This window comes from Neofelis nebulosa, chromosome 9, assembly GCF_028018385.1.
Source record: "Neofelis nebulosa isolate mNeoNeb1 chromosome 9, mNeoNeb1.pri, whole genome shotgun sequence".
Taxonomy (NCBI): domain Eukaryota; kingdom Metazoa; phylum Chordata; class Mammalia; order Carnivora; family Felidae; genus Neofelis; species Neofelis nebulosa.
Genome location: NC_080790.1, coordinates 99,510,212 through 99,527,751, shown reverse-complemented (window position 1 = coordinate 99,527,751; position 17,540 = coordinate 99,510,212). Strand labels below are relative to the sequence as shown.

The window sequence follows — 17,540 nt, the reverse complement described above, 5'->3', positions numbered from 1 at the left end:
CTGAGAGTCAAGCTCATCAGCGGAATGTTTCAGGAGAGTTCCCTCAAGAGTCTCGGGAATCCGAGAACACTTGGGAGGTTAAAGATCAGAGGCCACCAGAGATCCCAGAAGGGCAAAACCAGGGCACCTTGCCAGTAGTTGGTATGAGGGGCTGCCTGTAAAACTATATAGGATCTGGAAAGATGAAAGGCACCGTTGTGTGGGGTAAAACTGCACAAAGCAATGGCTGGGTAAGGAATCACTGACTTTCCTTCACTGCCCTACCCACTATTACAGTTTAATCCATGAAGTTCCTACAAACTTCTCCCCTTCCCTAGACACCCTTCCGGCTCCCCAGGTGTGCGCATGCGCAGATAGATTCCCAGCCGCCGCCGCAGGAGCCGGCAGGGCATCGATCGACTCTGTGCTCGACTCCTCGACTTGTCGGCACTTGATTGAGACACGTGGTAACGTAATTTCCGGTAGCGGCCCGATTTCCGGCTTTCGGTTTTGCGGGAGCAGCGTAGGCCTCAGGTGAGTTGGAACGTGTTTTCGTTGCCCGTTTCCGACCTCCCCGCTACCGGCCGCCGCTGGGCCCGACGCCCGCTTGTGGGAGCCGGGAGTGGACGGGGCGCAGCGGTGGAGCCGGCGCGCGTTCGCTTCGGCGTTCGCAGAGGGGGCGGGGGGGAGTTTGAGACTGACGCGCTGGTCCCGCCAGGACCCGGAATTAGGAGCCTTGTCTCCGGTGGGAAGGGTTGGCATCGGGGATCGTGGGGACGCTTCCTGGGGCTTTGGTCGAACGTGCCTGTGGCTGAAGAGGCGGGAAGCCCCTTTTGGACTCTCGGTGCCCTTGCTCTAATCCAGTCCACCATCAAACTCTACACGAAGTGTTGCGAGAGTCTTCCCACTGAGGGATCTGCTTTAAGTTTGAGCAATTCCTTCTCGTCGTTTTCGCGACCTGAGCCCTTTTTCGGGTAAGGAGTGGGGGGCGGGGGTCGCAAGCCTGACAAGCATGACCTTTCACCTGTTAAGTGCGGTCCCTGCAGTGGGCCTGAAATTTGTGAAATGAAGGAATTTGTGGGGGCACCCAAGGAAATAAAGCGAGGTCACAGTTTGCACATGAAAACAACGTAAAAAGTAAAGTAGCGAGGTTAGTGTGAAAGAGAAGGGCGAGGAGACCCGCGGAATTGCCCGGCCTGCTGTTTATTAGCTATCTGACCTTGGGCAAGTCCTTTAACCTGTAACAGCCATTAATAATAACAGCTACTTGAAGTGCTTACTGTCCGTGCCAGAACTGTGCTTGAAGTTTATGTGTCGTTCAGTCTTCTGAGTTTTACTAGGTAAATGCTGTTAAACCAGCCCCGTCTTAACCGCTATGGACCCGAGAGATTAAGGCACAGCTGGTGATAACCATAGATAGGGTTTGAATTCAGATGTGGTCTGTGCTAGAGTCTGAGCTCTTAACCATCACGCAGTACTGCTCTCTCTGAGCTCCCTAATTTCAATTCAGGCAGAGTTAACCTTAGAGTCAGGACAGCTGGTGATAGTGTATATAAATTAAGTAATTAATAGGTACGAAGTGCTTTTGAAGTGCACTCATGAGGTATTGCTTGGTAAACTTTGTTAATGTTGTGTCTTAATGATTTTTACTGGGCATACATTTGCTAGTTTCTTTTTTATTTTTCTTAAAATCTACTCAATTCTAAAATCTCATTAAAAATTAAAGTTATTAAGTGAGGCAGATGAAAAAACTGTATTGCTTGTCACAAGTGAAAGATAAGTATAAAAATAAATGCATTGGTTGAAATAATCGTATTGAAATCTGCCTAGGTCCCGGTGCTCCACCAAGTTTTGAGCCGGAGAACTGTTTGTTTGTTTGTTTGTTTGTTTAAAAAGGGGTAGCAAGTGTTGGAGAGGTTTTAAAGACTGCTAACAGGGGCGCCTGGGTGGCTCAGTCGGTTAAGCGGCCGACTTCGGCTCAGGTCATGATCTCGCGGTCCGTGAGTTCGAGCCCCGCGTCGGGCTCTGTGCTGACAGCTGGGAGGGAGCTTGGAGCCTGTTTCAGAGTCTGTGTCTCCCTCTCTCTGACCCTCCCCCGTTCATGCTCTGTCTCTCTCTGTCTCAAAAATAAATAAACGTTAAAAAAAAAAAAATTTTTTTTTTTAAAAATAAAGGCTGCTAACAAACTAATATTTTCTGCACTTGGGATTGAAAGAAAATTGAGATGTTAATAATCCTTATGTCCTCATGCCATACAACAGTGAGTTAACGCTCTCCATTTATAACCGAATTTACTATCTCCTTAGGCTGTTTGGACCGTTTAACCCCAAACATGGATATAAGACCAAATCATACAATTTATATCAACAATATGAATGACAAAATTAAAAAAGAAGGTAAGTGCTTTTAAAAAACATTTATTCACAACCAAAGCGTGTTTAATTACCAGCATCTGAAAACTTGTGTGGCTTCAAAACTTGTCATGTAGTCCTCTTTGTCAATACCTGCAACAGTGCCTTGTTTCTTTTTGTGTGAGGATTTCAAGGCTTTTTAAAGCAAAAATAGGTAGGGGCTGAAAATAAGTGGAATATGTTTACTAAAATGTGTAACTTTGTATAAATAAGTGTGTGATGGAGGGTACTCGATGCAGTGTCATTTTATGAAGAATTTTGTCATTGTTTCTTTCACAAATAACTTGTTTCCCCTCTAATTTTGCTCAGAATTGAAGAGATCCCTGTATGCCCTGTTTTCTCAGTTTGGCCACGTGGTAGATATTGTAGCTTTAAAGACCATGAAGATGAGGGGTCAAGCCTTTGTTATATTTAAGGAGCTGGGTTCATCCACAAATGCCTTGAGACAGTTACAAGGATTTCCATTTTATGGTAAACCAATGGTAAGGCGATGTTATCATTTTGGGTATAATCACTATTGATGGTGTGTTAAGTTTATAGACATATGCATGAAACTGGGTGTTTCTTTCTGCCTTAATTATGTGTTAGAGCAAGTTTGGTTTATTTTATTTACACATTTATGTTTGTAGAAACACGGTAGTAGAGTTTGTAATTCACTTAGTTTATGACAGTTCAGACAGGCAATAACAAAATACAATGAGATATAGAGTGTTTATTTTTTTTAAGTTTACTTTTATTTTGAGAGAGAGAGAGAGAGAGAGTGGGGGAGGAGCAGAGAGAAAGGGAGACAGAATCCCACGCAGGCTTCACACTGTTGGCGCAGAGCCCAATGTGGGGCTTGAACTCAGGAACCCACGAACTGTGGGATTATGATCTGAACTGAAATCAAGATTCAGAGGCTTAACCGACTGAGCCACCCAGGTGCCCCAAGATGTAGAGCGTTTAAAAAAAACAATGGCAGTATTGGCAATATTATCTTGAAAGAACTAGAAGTTAATAGCTCAAAACGTTAAAAAGAAACCTTTGTAAACTTATAAAATAATATAAAACAAAATCATGATCAAAGGAAATCCAGTTGATGTTTCAGAAAATAGCATAGTGAAATAACTCATATCAGAAGCTATACAGTCTAGAAAAAGCAGTGATCTGAGAAAAAAATCATCGGTTTAAATTCATAGGTTTTGTTGGTGAATAACAGTGAACAGAAGTGAAATAGTTATGCGTAGAAAGTTTTAAACTAAGGAATGACATACTGAGATTCACATTTAGCTGCTGGAAGAAGATTGAACTGTGGGAGGGCTGGGAGGATGTAAGGGAACTCAGGCTGCTGGTGTAAGAGATAGTAGAGGATTGGATTGGAGTAGAGACAGGGTATAAAGCAAGGGTTTCCAAATGTGTGAATGAATACAGAGTACCTTGGGTGTGGATTTCTGAGTGCTTTTTTTCTGGGACTGGGATGGGGAGGGGCCTTGGGGAAAGCCAAGGCCCAGAGTTTCAAAGCCCTGGGTCATCATTCTGCCATAAACTGGCTCTGTGCCCAGTGTGTTCATTTTCAGTACCTGTAAGATGTAAGCAGATTGGCTATCCTTTGGGCTAGAGGTTAGCAAAAACTTCATAAAGGAACAGATCATATTTGAGGCTATAGGTATATGCACATACAGTTTCTGTTGCATATTCTTGTGTATGTGTGTGAGTGTATTTAACAACCCTTTAAAACCGTTTAAAAAAAAAAAAAAAAGTCCTTATAGGCCATGGGCTAGATTTGGCCCATAGTCGGTAGTGCAGATACTGGTCTAATCCCTTTATTTTAGAAATGGAGAAGGAGGCACAGAAGTTGCCTACCTAGGTTATATTAATATAACCAGTGGCAGTGCAATCACACCCACTATTGTGATTTTTTTTTTTTTTCTTCTAAACTAGGGATCTGAACACTGTCCTAAAGGGTCAGGTAGTAAATATTTTAGGCTTTGTGGGCTGGATGATCTCTCCAGCAACTTTTTTTTTTTTTTACGTTTATTTTATTTTTTGAGAGCGAGAGCGAGTGCAAGTGTGAGCAGGGGAGGGGCAGAGAGAGAGAGGGAGACACAGAATTTGAAGCAGACTCCAGGCTGCGAGCTGTCAGCGCAGAGCCCAATGCAGGGCTCGAACTCACCAGGAGATCATGATTTGAGTCAAAGTCAGACACTTAACCAACTGAGCCCCCCAGGCGCCCCCAGCAGCTATTTAACTCTGCCTTCATAGCAGGAAAAGCAGCCATAGATGGTATGCTAGTGAATGAATGTGGTTCTCTTCCAAAACACCTAATTTACAAAAACAGGCCGTGTTGGCTGTGATCTGTAGTTTGAGGGCCTTTATGTAGCATGCTGTTTAATTCAGGAGTGGGCACTTTTTGTTACTGGAGCCAACTTTTCCTTTTCTATCAAGTTCCCTTTCTCCCATCACTTCGTATCTGATGGGCATCATCTGTGTGGAAAAGCCCACCTCAGAAAACTGGGATTGTGCCCACGTACCTCCTTTTTGATAAAACGGTATTTCCTGAAACCAGGGTTTTTTTCTTAGTACATATGAAGAAATAGCATAATGGAGATCTCACTTGGCAGGAGCATAAGACTGAGTTTTAGTTTAAGTCTAAAATTACATTAATGTGGAGGAACAATTTCTTCCCGTAGAGGATTTTAAGGCTGTTTTGTTGAGATGACAAGTTTGCATGTGCCTATTACTCAGATACAGGAAAGCTAGAAATGGCTGTGTTTGGCACTGGCTTCACTTTGGCAACTAATGATTTTAAATCAATGGAAAAAGTCCAGTAGGCTGATACTGCATTGAAAGTAGTTTATGAGTTCCATTCTCTGCCTTCAGGAAGGTAGCAGATACTGCCAGATCTCCAGCATCCTGGAAGAGGGAGAAGAACATTCTTTGCGCTGTCTTGTTTGTGTTTATTTAGGTGGTTTTGGTTGCTCTTCTGTTGTAACTCCCAACATACCAGATCAGAAATGAACAAAATTTGCTATAACTTGGAACTCATAACCCTAATTCAAGGATATTTGGTTATTTAATGCCAAAAACAGAAGAACCATCTTCCTAAGTGGCTTCTGTTATGAAACCTTTAGCATAAATGTAAAACTTGCCCCTTCTCTAAGCTCTGGGTGTACTGCTTTTATCGCTAATGGGTTTTTAGTCTAGACCAGAGTTTTCCAGCAATGGCCCTTTTGAACTGAGTAACTCTTGTCGTGGTGGGCTGTCTTGTTGATTGCAGAGTGTTTAACAGCATCCCTGGCCCCTGTCCACTACACGCCAGTAGCATGACAACCCACAGTGTCTCCATTCGGTAGCACCAGCCTTCTCCTGTGGGCAAAATCACCTCTGATTTGAGAATCACTAGTGTAGACCAGGCAGCTAAGAATGGTGGCTGAGGTCAGAGATTTTCACAGGTGACTGTGTCATAAGGATAGACACAAGATCACCCAAGATCTGTTCAGGTCAGGGAGAAGGTTGAAGAACTAGGGCAGATGAGAGGGAGTCCTTGGGACTAAGCATTATTTTAAGTCTGTTCCTTCTGGTTAGATGATGCCATGCAAAACCAGTTGTTTGCAGAGATGAGACCACTTAGAAACCCTGTGCTGCAGCAGCCGGGAGCAGCCAGAGAAAGTGCTGGATACTAAGGTGAGGGTAGGCATGCTCTCCTCTTGCTGCCCCAGTATACTCATCTCTAGCTGAGGTAAAGAAAAGACAGACTTGGGGCGCCTGGGTGGCGCAGTCGGTTAAGCGTCCGACTTCAGCCAGGTCACGATCTCGCAGTCCGTGAGTTCGAGCCCCGCGTCAGGCTCTGGGCTGATGGCTCGGAGCCTGGAGCCTGTTTCCGATTCTGTGTCTCCCTCTCTCTCTGCCCCTCCCCCGTTCATGCTCTGTCTCTCTCTGTCCCAAAAATAAATAAAAAACGTTGAAAAAAAAAAATTTAAAAAAAAAAAAAAAAAAAAAAGAAAAGACAGACTTGCTTTTGATTTTGACAAATTTCCTCCTTTAAACCCATGATACTTTAGAAGGTCTCTGGTTTCCCTGTGGACGGAGATTAAATTCTTACTCTATAAGGCAAATTTAGATAGTAATTTGTAGGACTCTTGTGTTTTGATATGGTCAGAGAACTTGTTTCAGCTCATTCAGCTACAGAGAAGAAAGGTTTCCTTGAAGTGGAAGTTGCCGTTTGCAGATAGATGCACCCTAGAAAATAGTTGTAACTCCTAGCACCAATTTTGGGATGGGTGATTGAATCTAGCTGTGTGTTAATGGTCTAGGCCACGGCCGTGCTACTCGAAGTGTGGGCCCCACCGTCCACTTTGTGCTTGGTACAAGTACAGGATCTCAGGCCTCACTCAGACCTACTGCATCAGAATCTGCAGTCTTACAAGCACTCAAGGTCTTTGGAAAGTACATTAATGTTTACAAAATGCTCCCCTAGACCAGTGTTTTTAAACGCCTGCCTGCTGTCTCAGTAGCATGTCCCTGCTGGCTCGGGCATAGTAAGAAGGAGCAGGTGGCCTGGGTGCCTAGTTGCGATGCCATCCTTTGTTTCTTTTCAAAGCCTTTTACAGTTTAAGTTGATGCCGCTATTGGTCATTTTGTTGAAAAATAATAGATCGGGGCACGTGGGTGGCTCAGTAGGTTAAGTGTCCGACTCTTAATTCAGCTCAGGTTATGATCGCAACGGTTTCATGGGTTTGAGCCCCACGTCGGGCTCTGTGCTGACAGTATGCAGCCTGCCTGGGATTCTTTCTCTCCCTCTCTCTCTGTTCCTCCTGTGCTTGCTCTCTTTCTCAAAATGATTAAATAAATGTAAAAAAATGTATAAAAATATTTAAAAATATATAAAAATAGCAGATTGGATTCAAAGGGAAATTCTTCTCAATCTTTAGTACTTAACTTTGAAAATCTCAAATTCTATATGACACATTCTACAGCTAATTGACACAGCTCGACCCTTATATTGAGACTCCCTGCTAAGCAGCAGACAACTTTCCAATGTACTTTTCTGTTTTATGAAATGGAGAGAAGCAGTGGTGCAGATATTGCAAAGTTCTGTTATTCCCATATGAAAATGTGTGGGTTTTCTTCTGATAAACCTAGTTGAGTCTGACTTTGTCTAAAAATTGTGAATCATAGACCACAATTTATTTTCACTGGGTGTGTGTTAGACAGATTTCTTTAGGGATGTGTTACGAACTAGCATGTAGTGTATTTGTGTAATGAAATTTGAAATATTAATGAGTAGTGTAAACAGCCTTCAGCGTAATTGAAAGTAACCTGTCTCCACATAATTAAAACAGCGAATCCAGTATGCAAAAACAGATTCTGATATAATATCTAAAATGCGTGGCACTTTTGCTGACAAAGAAAAGAAGAAGGAAAAGAAAAAGGCAAAAACAGTGGAACAGACTGCAACAGCTGCCAACAAAAAACCTGGTCAGGTAAGACAGACCAAAGCTCCTGGGTCTGCTGGTGCTGCAGACTTGATGGAGGGGTCCGTGTTCCACTTACGGGAGGGTCTCCGAGGCGTGTGTGTATATTTGTGCCTGTGTGTGTTTCAAGGTGGACTTTTAAGAAGCTGGAATGGTTGAGTTCTTATAAGATTCCAAGACTTATGTTTAAGCACCAAATTAAAACATAAACCTGTACATCTGCAGATTTATATGAAACAGTTTTGTTTGAATTTGGCATCCAGTTCCATCGTTCTTCAAAATCTGTTAATATCTATTGGCTTATTTCTCAACTTCTGCCCGTAAATAATACTGTGGATACTATCTTTAATCTTCAGTATGCCACACAAAACTGCTTTCCTTAAACAATTTGGAAATTAGAAATCTAATTTAAAATACCAAATAAAAGTAGTTACTTTTGGATTGAAAGTGATTAGAAATCAGTTTCACGAAGTGTAATGGTCAACTTTTGTGTACTTGCTTTAAAAAAAAAATTAAGAGGGGCACCTGAGTGGCTCAGTCAGTTAAGTGTCTGACTCTTGATTTTGGCTCAGTTCATGATGTCACAGTTTGTGGGATGGAATCCACATCAGGCTGTGCACTGACCGTGTGGAGCCTGCTTGGGATTTCTCTCTCCCTCTCTCTGCCCCTACCCTGCTTGCACTTTCTCTTTCAAAATAAAGTAAAAAAAAATTTAAGAAAGACAGGTTCTTGGTTTCTCCATATATATTTCTCGGTAATTTTATATTTACATATTGTAAATATGTAATTTTAATGAATTTTTTTATAATCTTAAAGGTTAGAGGTGGTTAAATTTTATATAGTCCTTAAAATTTAGGACTAGATCTTTCAAAATTAACTGACGAGTTAGTTTTAGTCAGTTAAGGTGGCAGTTCTTAAAATGGAATAAGAAATCTTTTTAAGTTAATGGGTTTAAGTTTTCAAATTTTAACATAAGTGTTCTTAGTTCAAGTGTACAGTATAGTGATCCAACAATTCTAAATGTTAGTGCTCATCATGATAAGTGAGAAGTGTATTCTTAATCCCCTGCCTCTATTTCACCCATCCCCCTCAGCCACCACCCTCTGGCAACCACCAAGTCTGTTGTCCGTAGTTAAGGGTCTGTTTCTTGGTTTGTCTCTCCTTTTTTTTTTTTTTTTTTAACCTTTGTTCATTTGTTTTGTTTCTGCAATTTCACATGGGTAAAATTGTATGGTATTTCTTTTTCTCTGACTTCTTTCATTTAGCATTATACAGTCTAGCTCCATCCCTGTCATTGCAAATGGCAAGATTTCATTTTTTTTTATGGCTGAATAATGTTCCATTGTGTGTATATATGTATACATATACATACATATATATCTGTATACACATATACCACATCTTTTTTTTTTTTAATGTTTATTTATTTTTGAGAAAGAGAGAGAAACAGAGCATGCACCAGGAAGGGGCAGAGAGAGAGGGAGACACACAATCTGAAGCCGGTTCCAGGCTCTGAGCCGTCAGCACAGAGCCTGATGCAGGACTCAAACCTATGAACCATGAGATCATGACCGGAGACAAAGTCCAGCGCTTAACCAAGTCCGGCGCTTAACCGACCAAGCCACCCGGGCACCCCCATACACCACATCTTGATCCATTCATCTATTGATGGACACTTGGGCTGCTTCTATAATTTTTGGCTTTTGTAAATAATGCTGCTATAAACATCAACGTGCATCTATCCTTTGGAATTAGTGTTTTTGTATTCTTTGGATAAATATTCAGTAGTGCAATTACTGGATTTAATTTTTTGAGGAACCTCCATAGTTTGGATTCCCACCAACAGTGCACGAGGGTTCCTTTTTTTCCACATCCTCACCAACACTTGTGGTTTCTTGTGTTTCCGATTTTAGCCATTCTGACAGATATGAAGTGTTACATCGTTGTAGTTTTGATTTCATTTCCCTGGAGATGAGTGATGTTGAACATCTTTTCATTTATCTGTTGGCTTTCTCTATGTCCTTAGAGAAATGTCTGTTCATGTCTTCTGTCCATTTTTTAGTTGGATTGTTTTTTGGGTGTTGAGTTTTATCAGTTCTTAATATATTTTGAATACTTAACCCTTTATTGGATATGTCATTTGCAAATGTCTTCTCCCATTTAGTAGGTGGTCTTTTAAAAACTAATGTTAATTTTATGCAGTAATTAAAATTATAAACTCTTTTTTAGAGCGATTGGAAAATTTTTTTAAGTTTATTTTGAGGTAGAGCGTGTGCGAGTGGGGGAGGGCCAGGGGGAAAGGGGGAGAGAAAGAGAATCCTAAGCAGGCTCTGCACTGTCCACATGGAACCCCATATGGGGCTCGATCCCACAACCATGAGATTATGACCTGAGCCTAAATCAAGAGTTAGGACACTTAACTGTCTGAGCCACCCAGGCATATGTGATTGGAAGTTTTAACTGTTTTCTCTTTGTTTTGTTTAGGGAACACCAAATGCAGCAAATACCCAAGGAAATTCAACACCAAATCCTCAGGTAATATTTTTCCCATGTGGTGCTTGCTCTTTAAAATAAAATTATAAACCACTACGATAATACACAACTTGCATGTCTCCAGAAACTGAAAGTAATTCCTCTACAAAACATTAAATTATATAGCACTTTAATGTAGAAACTCACTCCTCAAAACATTTTAGTTATTTTAAGGGGGAGAAAATGAAACCTGACTTTATTCTTTGCTTTCCATAATGATTCAGTAATGGAGTCAAAATGACAGATTTTAAACTGCGAAGGCTGGGAGCAAGCATTTTTGTTTTCTCCACAGTACGTTTGAAGCCCAGGGCTTTACAGACACACAGCTTGCGGGAATTGGCCAGGTGACAGGCTCTCTTTCCATACTAGTTGCCTGAAACACTAAACCATCTTTTCTAATAGAGCAAAGTTGTTTACAATTACCCTTGCTCTTCTGAGAACAAATACATGTCCCTTTGTGTAGATGGTTTAGAAACCTTTTAGCAAATCTCCCTGCTGGAGGCCTCAAAGAGAAAGCTTCAATTATATACTAATGGTTTTCTCTTTGGTCCCTTGGATGCTCAGGTCTAACAAGATCCTTAAATCCAGAGAATTCCTTGCATCTCTGAGCTTTCCTTCTCTGACTTTAAGTTGTGTACATCTTCCTATATTATCTACTTCTCTTCTTTGAAGTCTTTCTGCAATTATAGTACAGTTTACAAATGCCAGTACTTCATTCTGTAAGCCTTACGTTGTTCTTTACTCATCATGTCTTCTCTAAATGAAAGTAGTCTGAAGACAAATAGGCTCTCAGGTACAGGATGACCCTGTCTCTTGGTCCTCATAACCCCAGGTCGGGGTGCCAGAGAATTAGTTTAATATCTAACAGTGGTGTTTGTTTCTACTTCCTTGGATGGAAGTAGATGCTCTGTAGGTCTCATTTACTCGCAGAAAACATTGTCACCCAGTCGTGGCCCTAAGTGGTAGTTCCAGAGTTTCTTAAACGCTGGGAGGTTGTAAATAATGCAGAAGATTGAGTATCTGAGTGTTGTTCCTCGGGTAACCAGCTGAAGATGGAGGGCATTGCTGCCTTTCTAGTTAGGGTCTTTCAACTATGTAATCCAGATGGCAGAGTCCTCCCGTTACAACTGAAACATTGTTTTCAGTACTATTAAATTCTTAAAACGTAATGAGATTTGCAGTCATCCAAATTTGCATAAAGTGACTTGAACGCCTCCTTAGTTGCTGTTAGGTTTATGTTTATTTGCATGGTGTCCTTGTTTTTCAGCTTTAGTGTTTGATGTAGTGCTACGATTTCATGTTCCTAATAAACTGGAACGTAGCTCTCTGAAGTTTAGATTTTAATGTGAGAGCTAAATGGCGTACCATGCTTTTCATACTGAAAGCTAACTTTGCTTTTTTCTTTGTAATAGGTCCCTGATTACCCTCCAAACTATATTTTATTCCTTAATAATTTACCGGAAGAAACAAATGAGATGATGTTATCCATGCTGTTTAATCAGTAAGTCTCTTCACAAACCAGTGTGTGTTCTGAAATCCTCCCAACAGGATGTGGAGCGCTTCCGTGGGTTGAATCCATTTATGTATCACACAGCAGTACTTCCAGGGTCACAGATTTGGTTTGGGATTAATCCTGAATTGAAGTCCGTCTGCAGAGTGAGCATATGTAAAGCTGAAGTACCTTTGATGTTTGAATTACTAATTCTAATTGATGAATAAAACAGGAAACCAAGCCTTGATACAATGACAAGAATAGAATTAGCTTACGTTATACCGACCCTTCTTTCACCGTATTCCTAATTATATTTTAGACTCTTTCAACCTACTCAGGATTCTGGTAGGTCATGTTACGTTTCCTAGACCAGTATTAGGAAGTTGCTTAGCAAATTTAAACACAGAACAGACATTTATGTATTTGATAGCATTTATGTAAATTGTTTCTCCTTTTACAGATTTCCTGGTTTCAAGGAAGTACGTTTGGTACCTGGAAGGCATGACATTGCTTTTGTTGAATTTGAAAATGACGGACAGGCTGGAGCCGCCAGGGATGCTTTACAGGGATTTAAAATCACACCTTCCCATGCCATGAAGATCACCTATGCCAAGAAATAACATGGGATAGTTGTCTTTAAGGGACTTGGTGTTATTTATAGTGTTTGTTTTGATAACATTTGGTCAACCCATTTTAATAGTTGGGGGTGAGGGGGAGTGAAAGTGAAATTTTGGTGAATGATTTAAATAGCTGGTCTTTGTTTAGCCTGGTGAACTATGAAATATGAAGGCCTTAATTTTGTACAATAAACTATTATTTGTACTCTATACATAACGTTTCATTCATTTCACTGTCCTGTCAGCAAATGCCTACACTAGTTTAGAACACATCTTACGGTGTATAAACCGGTCTAGGATGCTTTCGTAGTATTTTGGGGTATTTCGAAATACTACGTAGTACGTAGTATTTCGTAGTATAATGGCAGAGAAACATTGAATCATTTTAATAAAAGTAAAGGCGAATTAGATCAAGCCCTTGAATGAGATTTTCTGTAGTTTCCGTCCTGCTGGAGTTTTTGTTAGTTTATTGGTTTTTTTAATTGAGTTGCATTAATGGTAAAAATAGGGGTGCCTGGTGGCTCAGTTAGATAAGCATCTAACTCTTGATCTCGGCTCAGGTCACAATCTCATCATTCATGAGCTCGAGCCCTGTGTCAGGCTCTGCGACTGACAGCACAGAACTTGCTTGGGATTCTCTCTCGGTCTCTCTCAATAGACTAAAAAAAATTTTTTGCCCTGGGTGTTAGAAAAAAATGAGACCTGGGCAGGATCTAAATTTGAACTTTGTGCTCTTCTAGTAAATGAGCATTGTTTTTTGTTTTTTGTTTTTTTTTTTCCGGTTAGTAGGCATTTCACAAAGCTTTTCATTCAGCATTTAATTGAATAAAGGTCATTTTGGAGTAACTGTACTCATGTTTTCCAGGAAGAGAGAGGGAAAGGGAATGCTGTCTTCGAACTTACCATTTTATGTTCTCATCCTCAATGTGGAATTGTTCTGAAGGAATACCTGCTTGGCTAATAATCTAACCTCTTCATTGGAAGACCTCCAAGGGAAAGAAGTTGCAATCTATAATATTTTTTAAGACATGTGGGCTGACTTGTAAAGGGTTGCCAGTTCTAATCTTAATACCTCGTAATTCTCAAACACCAGTTTTTAATTCTTTAATAGCAAAGGTCATTTTCTTTAGCTTTTGATTCATACCTAGGGTTATGATTCAGTCCCCTGCTAGTAAAACCATGGGCATCTTTAAAAGTGAACAATTTTTTCACATATAGTACACATTAAAGTGACACTTGATTTTTTGTGTGTGTGTTTCTCACTATTTCCCTGAACAAAAGTTAGAATTTGTATACTTACAGGAAGTCTGCTTTTAGACATGTAGGTTTTTATCCCATCACTCTTGTGCATACATAAGGAAGAAAAAGGAAAATCGTTTTTGTTCTTAAAGCGACTACATTTAGAATCTCTTACTTGAATAACTTAGTTGTCAAGTTCATGTACTTTTATAAAATGTACAATTACTAGATAAGACCATGCTTCTGGTTGTTAGAGCAATGCCAATTGCTACTAATTTCTAACTCCTTATTCTCTGTGACTGTCCTTATCTTGTCTCAGAAAAGGTTTCACAGATGGCCCCTGCTTTGAGTGTCTGTATGAGAGAAAGTAGAAAGGTCAAGGTGGCTGTAGTGAGGTGAGAGTAAGGGGAATATGTAGGACTTTTTAAGGACTCAAACTATGAAATGGGGAACTCAGATTTTTTTTAATTGAGTTATTTACAGACACTAAAATTCACCCATTTCTAATGAGTTTTGAGGAGTGACCCAGTTTGATGAGTTTTGACAATTGTATACAGTTGTGTGATAGGATACAGAGGATTCTGTCACCCCTTGTAAACAAAGGCTCCCTTTGCCCCTTTGCAGTCGATCTATTCCCCAGCCCCCAGCCCCATCCCTGACCATAAGCAACCACCGATCTGCTTTGTATCACTATAATTGTGCCCTGTCTACAATGCTTTTGAAGTTCATCTCCATTGCGTGCATCAGCAGTTCTACCAGTGGATGGACTTTGGGTTCTTTTTAATTTGGGGCTGCTAGAAATAAAAGAGCTTATGAACATTTACATGCAAGTCTGTGTGGACACGTTCTGTCAAGATTTTGAGCGCAGGAATGACATCTGATTACTTTCAAAAGCTTTTTATTTTGATATAATTTCCAATTTATATAAAAATTGCAGAAATAGTACACGGCTCCCATAAACGTACCTGAACCATTTAGGAGTGTGCTACCTTGACTCCTTGTTACCCCTTAACACTTCTGTGTATTTCATAAGTACAAGACCACCGCGCTACATAACTACTGTATGACCAGCAAGATCAGGAAATCCAGTAACCCATCTGATTCACATTTTCCTGATGTCCCCAAAATGACCCAAGATTCCAACCAGGATCATGTGATACGTAGTTGTGTCTCTTCAGTTTCTTGTCTGTTCCTCAGCCTGTGTGTAATCTTTCATGATCTTAATTGTATGTAGAGATTAATTTCAGCTTTATCTATACAATATTAGCTATAGCTATAGCTATGTCTGTACAATATTAGCTATACAATATATCTATACAATATTAAAAATGAATTTACAGTAGTACCTCTATTTGCAGTCCAGCAACTCCAAGTTTATTCTGGGCTTCCCCCTCTCCTTATTTGTACCTCTTTCTCTGCTCCCATTAACCTCCATGCATTTACTTGCTGAAATCTCCCCGAATGTAGCCAAACTCTGGTAAGCAAGACTTCAAGAGGGAAGAAGGGGAAGAAAAAAGGAGCCAACTATACTTTGAAGCTGACTTGATCAAGCTGGGATCTTCTGCCCTTCCTTCCCTTGCCATCTGTGGGAGTTGCCAGGAGTTTGGGAGGAAGTAGATGTAGTGCCCGGCTAATGTGGGTCTAAACTTCAAGGTTAATTTTCAACTTTGCATATCCGAATCATCCAGGAAACATTTCCAAATGCTGATGCCTAATCTACACCCCATATCAATTAAATCCCAATCTCTGTGCATGAAACCCAGTCATCAATATTTTTTAAGGACCCTGAGTGATTCCAACGTGAGCTAAGAACGAACAAAGCATATTTCTACCTTTATGAAGTAGGTTGTAATGATTAGATCATTAGTTCAAATTGTATTTTTCAAAAGCAGCATATTGATAAGTAGAAGTTTCCAGTTTTTACCCTGGAAAGTGTTGTAAGATGCTCATGTTTTTTAACTTTAAAGCTTATTTTCTGTGTGGTTATTTAGCAAATATTTTATCCCTTGGAAATATTGTAGCCAGCAAATATCTGATGAGGAATGTGAAGCCCTGGCTTAAAATTTGTGCTGTAATTGATTTGCCCTTGAGCAGTACTTCTCAAACTTTCATGTTTCTCCAAATCACTTGTGAGGCTTGTTAAGCTGTACATTGATCTGGCAGGACCGGAGTGGGGTCTGAGGGGCTTTGTAACACAATGCTGAAGGTGCCAGTCTGGGATCCATGCTTTGGTGGCAAAACCCCAGAGTCTCTGTCCTAATTTACTCAGTGAGTCTTAATTTTTGGGTGCTATGAATGAGGAGATCGTGACCTGAGCCGAGATCAAGAGTCAGATGCTTATCTAATTGAGCCACACAGGCACCCCTATTTTTACCATTAATGCAACTCAATTAAAAAACCAATAAACAAACAAAAACTCCAGCAGGATGGAAACTACAGAAAATCTCGTTCAAGGGTTTGATCTAATTCTCCTTTACTTTTATTAAAATGATTCAATGTTTCTCTGCCATTAGGGCCTCCAAAATACTACAAAAGCATCCTATGAATCTCTTTTGTTTTTTTTTCTTTATTTATTTTGAGAGAGAGACAGAGACAGTGTGAGTGGGGGAGGAGCAGAGAGAGGGAGAGAGAGAGAATCCTAAACAGGTTCCACACTGTCAGCGCAGAGCCCGACACGGGGCTCAAACCCACGAAACAGTGAGATCATGACCTGAGCGGAAACCAAGAGTCAGACAGTTAACTGACTGAGACACCCAGGCGCCTCGAACCTCTTTTGAAATGTAATAAAACCTAAGGGCTTTCCCCAGGAAAAACAAAAATAAAAGCGTACAATTTCAGGAGGGTCATGCATTCATTCAATGAATACCTATTTTTGAGTACCGAGGATTTTTCTGGGTGCTAATGATAGAGCGATGGGCAAGATAGACAAGGTCCCCACTTCCTGGAACTTTCATTGTGGTATCTGGGGAACAAGTGCCATCACGTGAATAGACAAGGCATGTCAGGTAGTGGTAAGTGATGAGAACGTACCACAGTCGCATGATGGACTGATTGGGTTGGAGAATGGCAGGAATGGCTTTGTGAAACTGGTCTCTGTGAGGAGACATATTGTCCAGAGACCCGAGTGCCCATATGTGGAGGGAAAGCTTCTCCGGCCATAAGCTCAGCAGGGTCTGAAGTAGACACGGGCTTTGCACTTTCAAAAGACAGAGCAGCTGGTGTGGCCGGAACAGAGCAAGCAAGGGAGAGAGTGACAGGGAGTGACTTCAGGGGGGCAGAGGGCCCAGATCATCCAGGGCCTTGTAGGTCACAGCAAAGAGGCGGCTTCCACCCTATCCACGACCCAAGCCTATTTTTAGACCTTGAAGCAGCCAGAGCCTCCATTTTAAGAACTCCAGGTTGAGAACTAATTTAGTAACTAAAGCAGGAGAATGTCACCTGAGGATTAAATGCTCAGAGAATACATCTGGAAATCCAAAGAAAGTAAGCACACTCAGGACAGATCACGTCTCCGGACCCCGGGTATCTGTGCGCCTTGAGCGTGCCTCCAGGTACAACTGATCACTGAGTTATTGTAAGTTTAACTTCCCATGTGCAAGCAAAACTGCGATTTCCATCCCATCTCTGCCCACTACAGAATGCTAGGACATCTCAGGCCTACTCAGTATGAACTCAGCAGGCTTGACATCTCTTTTCTTTACTTCTCTAATCTTCGAATAGCCAATAATGGCTTTGTGTTAGCATCAGCCTTGGTTTGCTAAGTTGTTGTGATGGCTCGGTTGTGGCTTTATTCAACGTTTCCCTCCGCTTTGCAGCG

At 40.9% G+C, this 17,540-nt stretch overlaps 1 protein-coding gene across 2 annotated transcripts; it reads left to right on the top strand.

Annotated features, from left to right (window-relative positions):
* Nucleotides 1-454: 454 nt before the first annotated feature.
* SNRPB2 (small nuclear ribonucleoprotein polypeptide B2) lies at nucleotides 455-12,694 on the top strand. Of its 2 annotated transcripts, none has more exons than XM_058684827.1 (7): nucleotides 455-513; nucleotides 2,286-2,375; nucleotides 2,700-2,872; nucleotides 7,712-7,852; nucleotides 10,328-10,378; nucleotides 11,788-11,876; nucleotides 12,328-12,694. In XM_058684827.1, exons 2-7 carry the CDS (start codon nucleotides 2,312-2,314, stop codon nucleotides 12,485-12,487), a joined length of 678 nt encoding a protein of 225 aa, XP_058540810.1. In that variant the 5' UTR covers nucleotides 455-513; nucleotides 2,286-2,311; the 3' UTR covers nucleotides 12,488-12,694. The 2 variants fall into 2 exon arrangements, with proteins under 2 accessions (XP_058540810.1, XP_058540811.1); XM_058684828.1 differs by lacking the exon at nucleotides 455-513 and adding an exon at nucleotides 561-953.
* Nucleotides 12,695-17,540: the final 4,846 nt, after the last annotated feature.

What these genes read in the sequence shown, in the direction of transcription:
- SNRPB2 (XM_058684827.1), top strand. Translation starts at nt 2,312, where the DNA reads ATGGATATAAGACCAAATCATACAATTTATATCAACAATATGAATGAC. An exon ending in TGACAAAATTAAAAAAGAAG is followed by an intron (nt 2,376 to 2,699) that starts GTAAGTGCTTTT and finishes AATTTTGCTCAG; the next exon opens with AATTGAAGAGATCCCTGTAT. An exon ending in TTATCCATGCTGTTTAATCA is followed by an intron (nt 11,877 to 12,327) that starts GTAAGTCTCTTC and finishes CTCCTTTTACAG; the next exon opens with ATTTCCTGGTTTCAAGGAAG.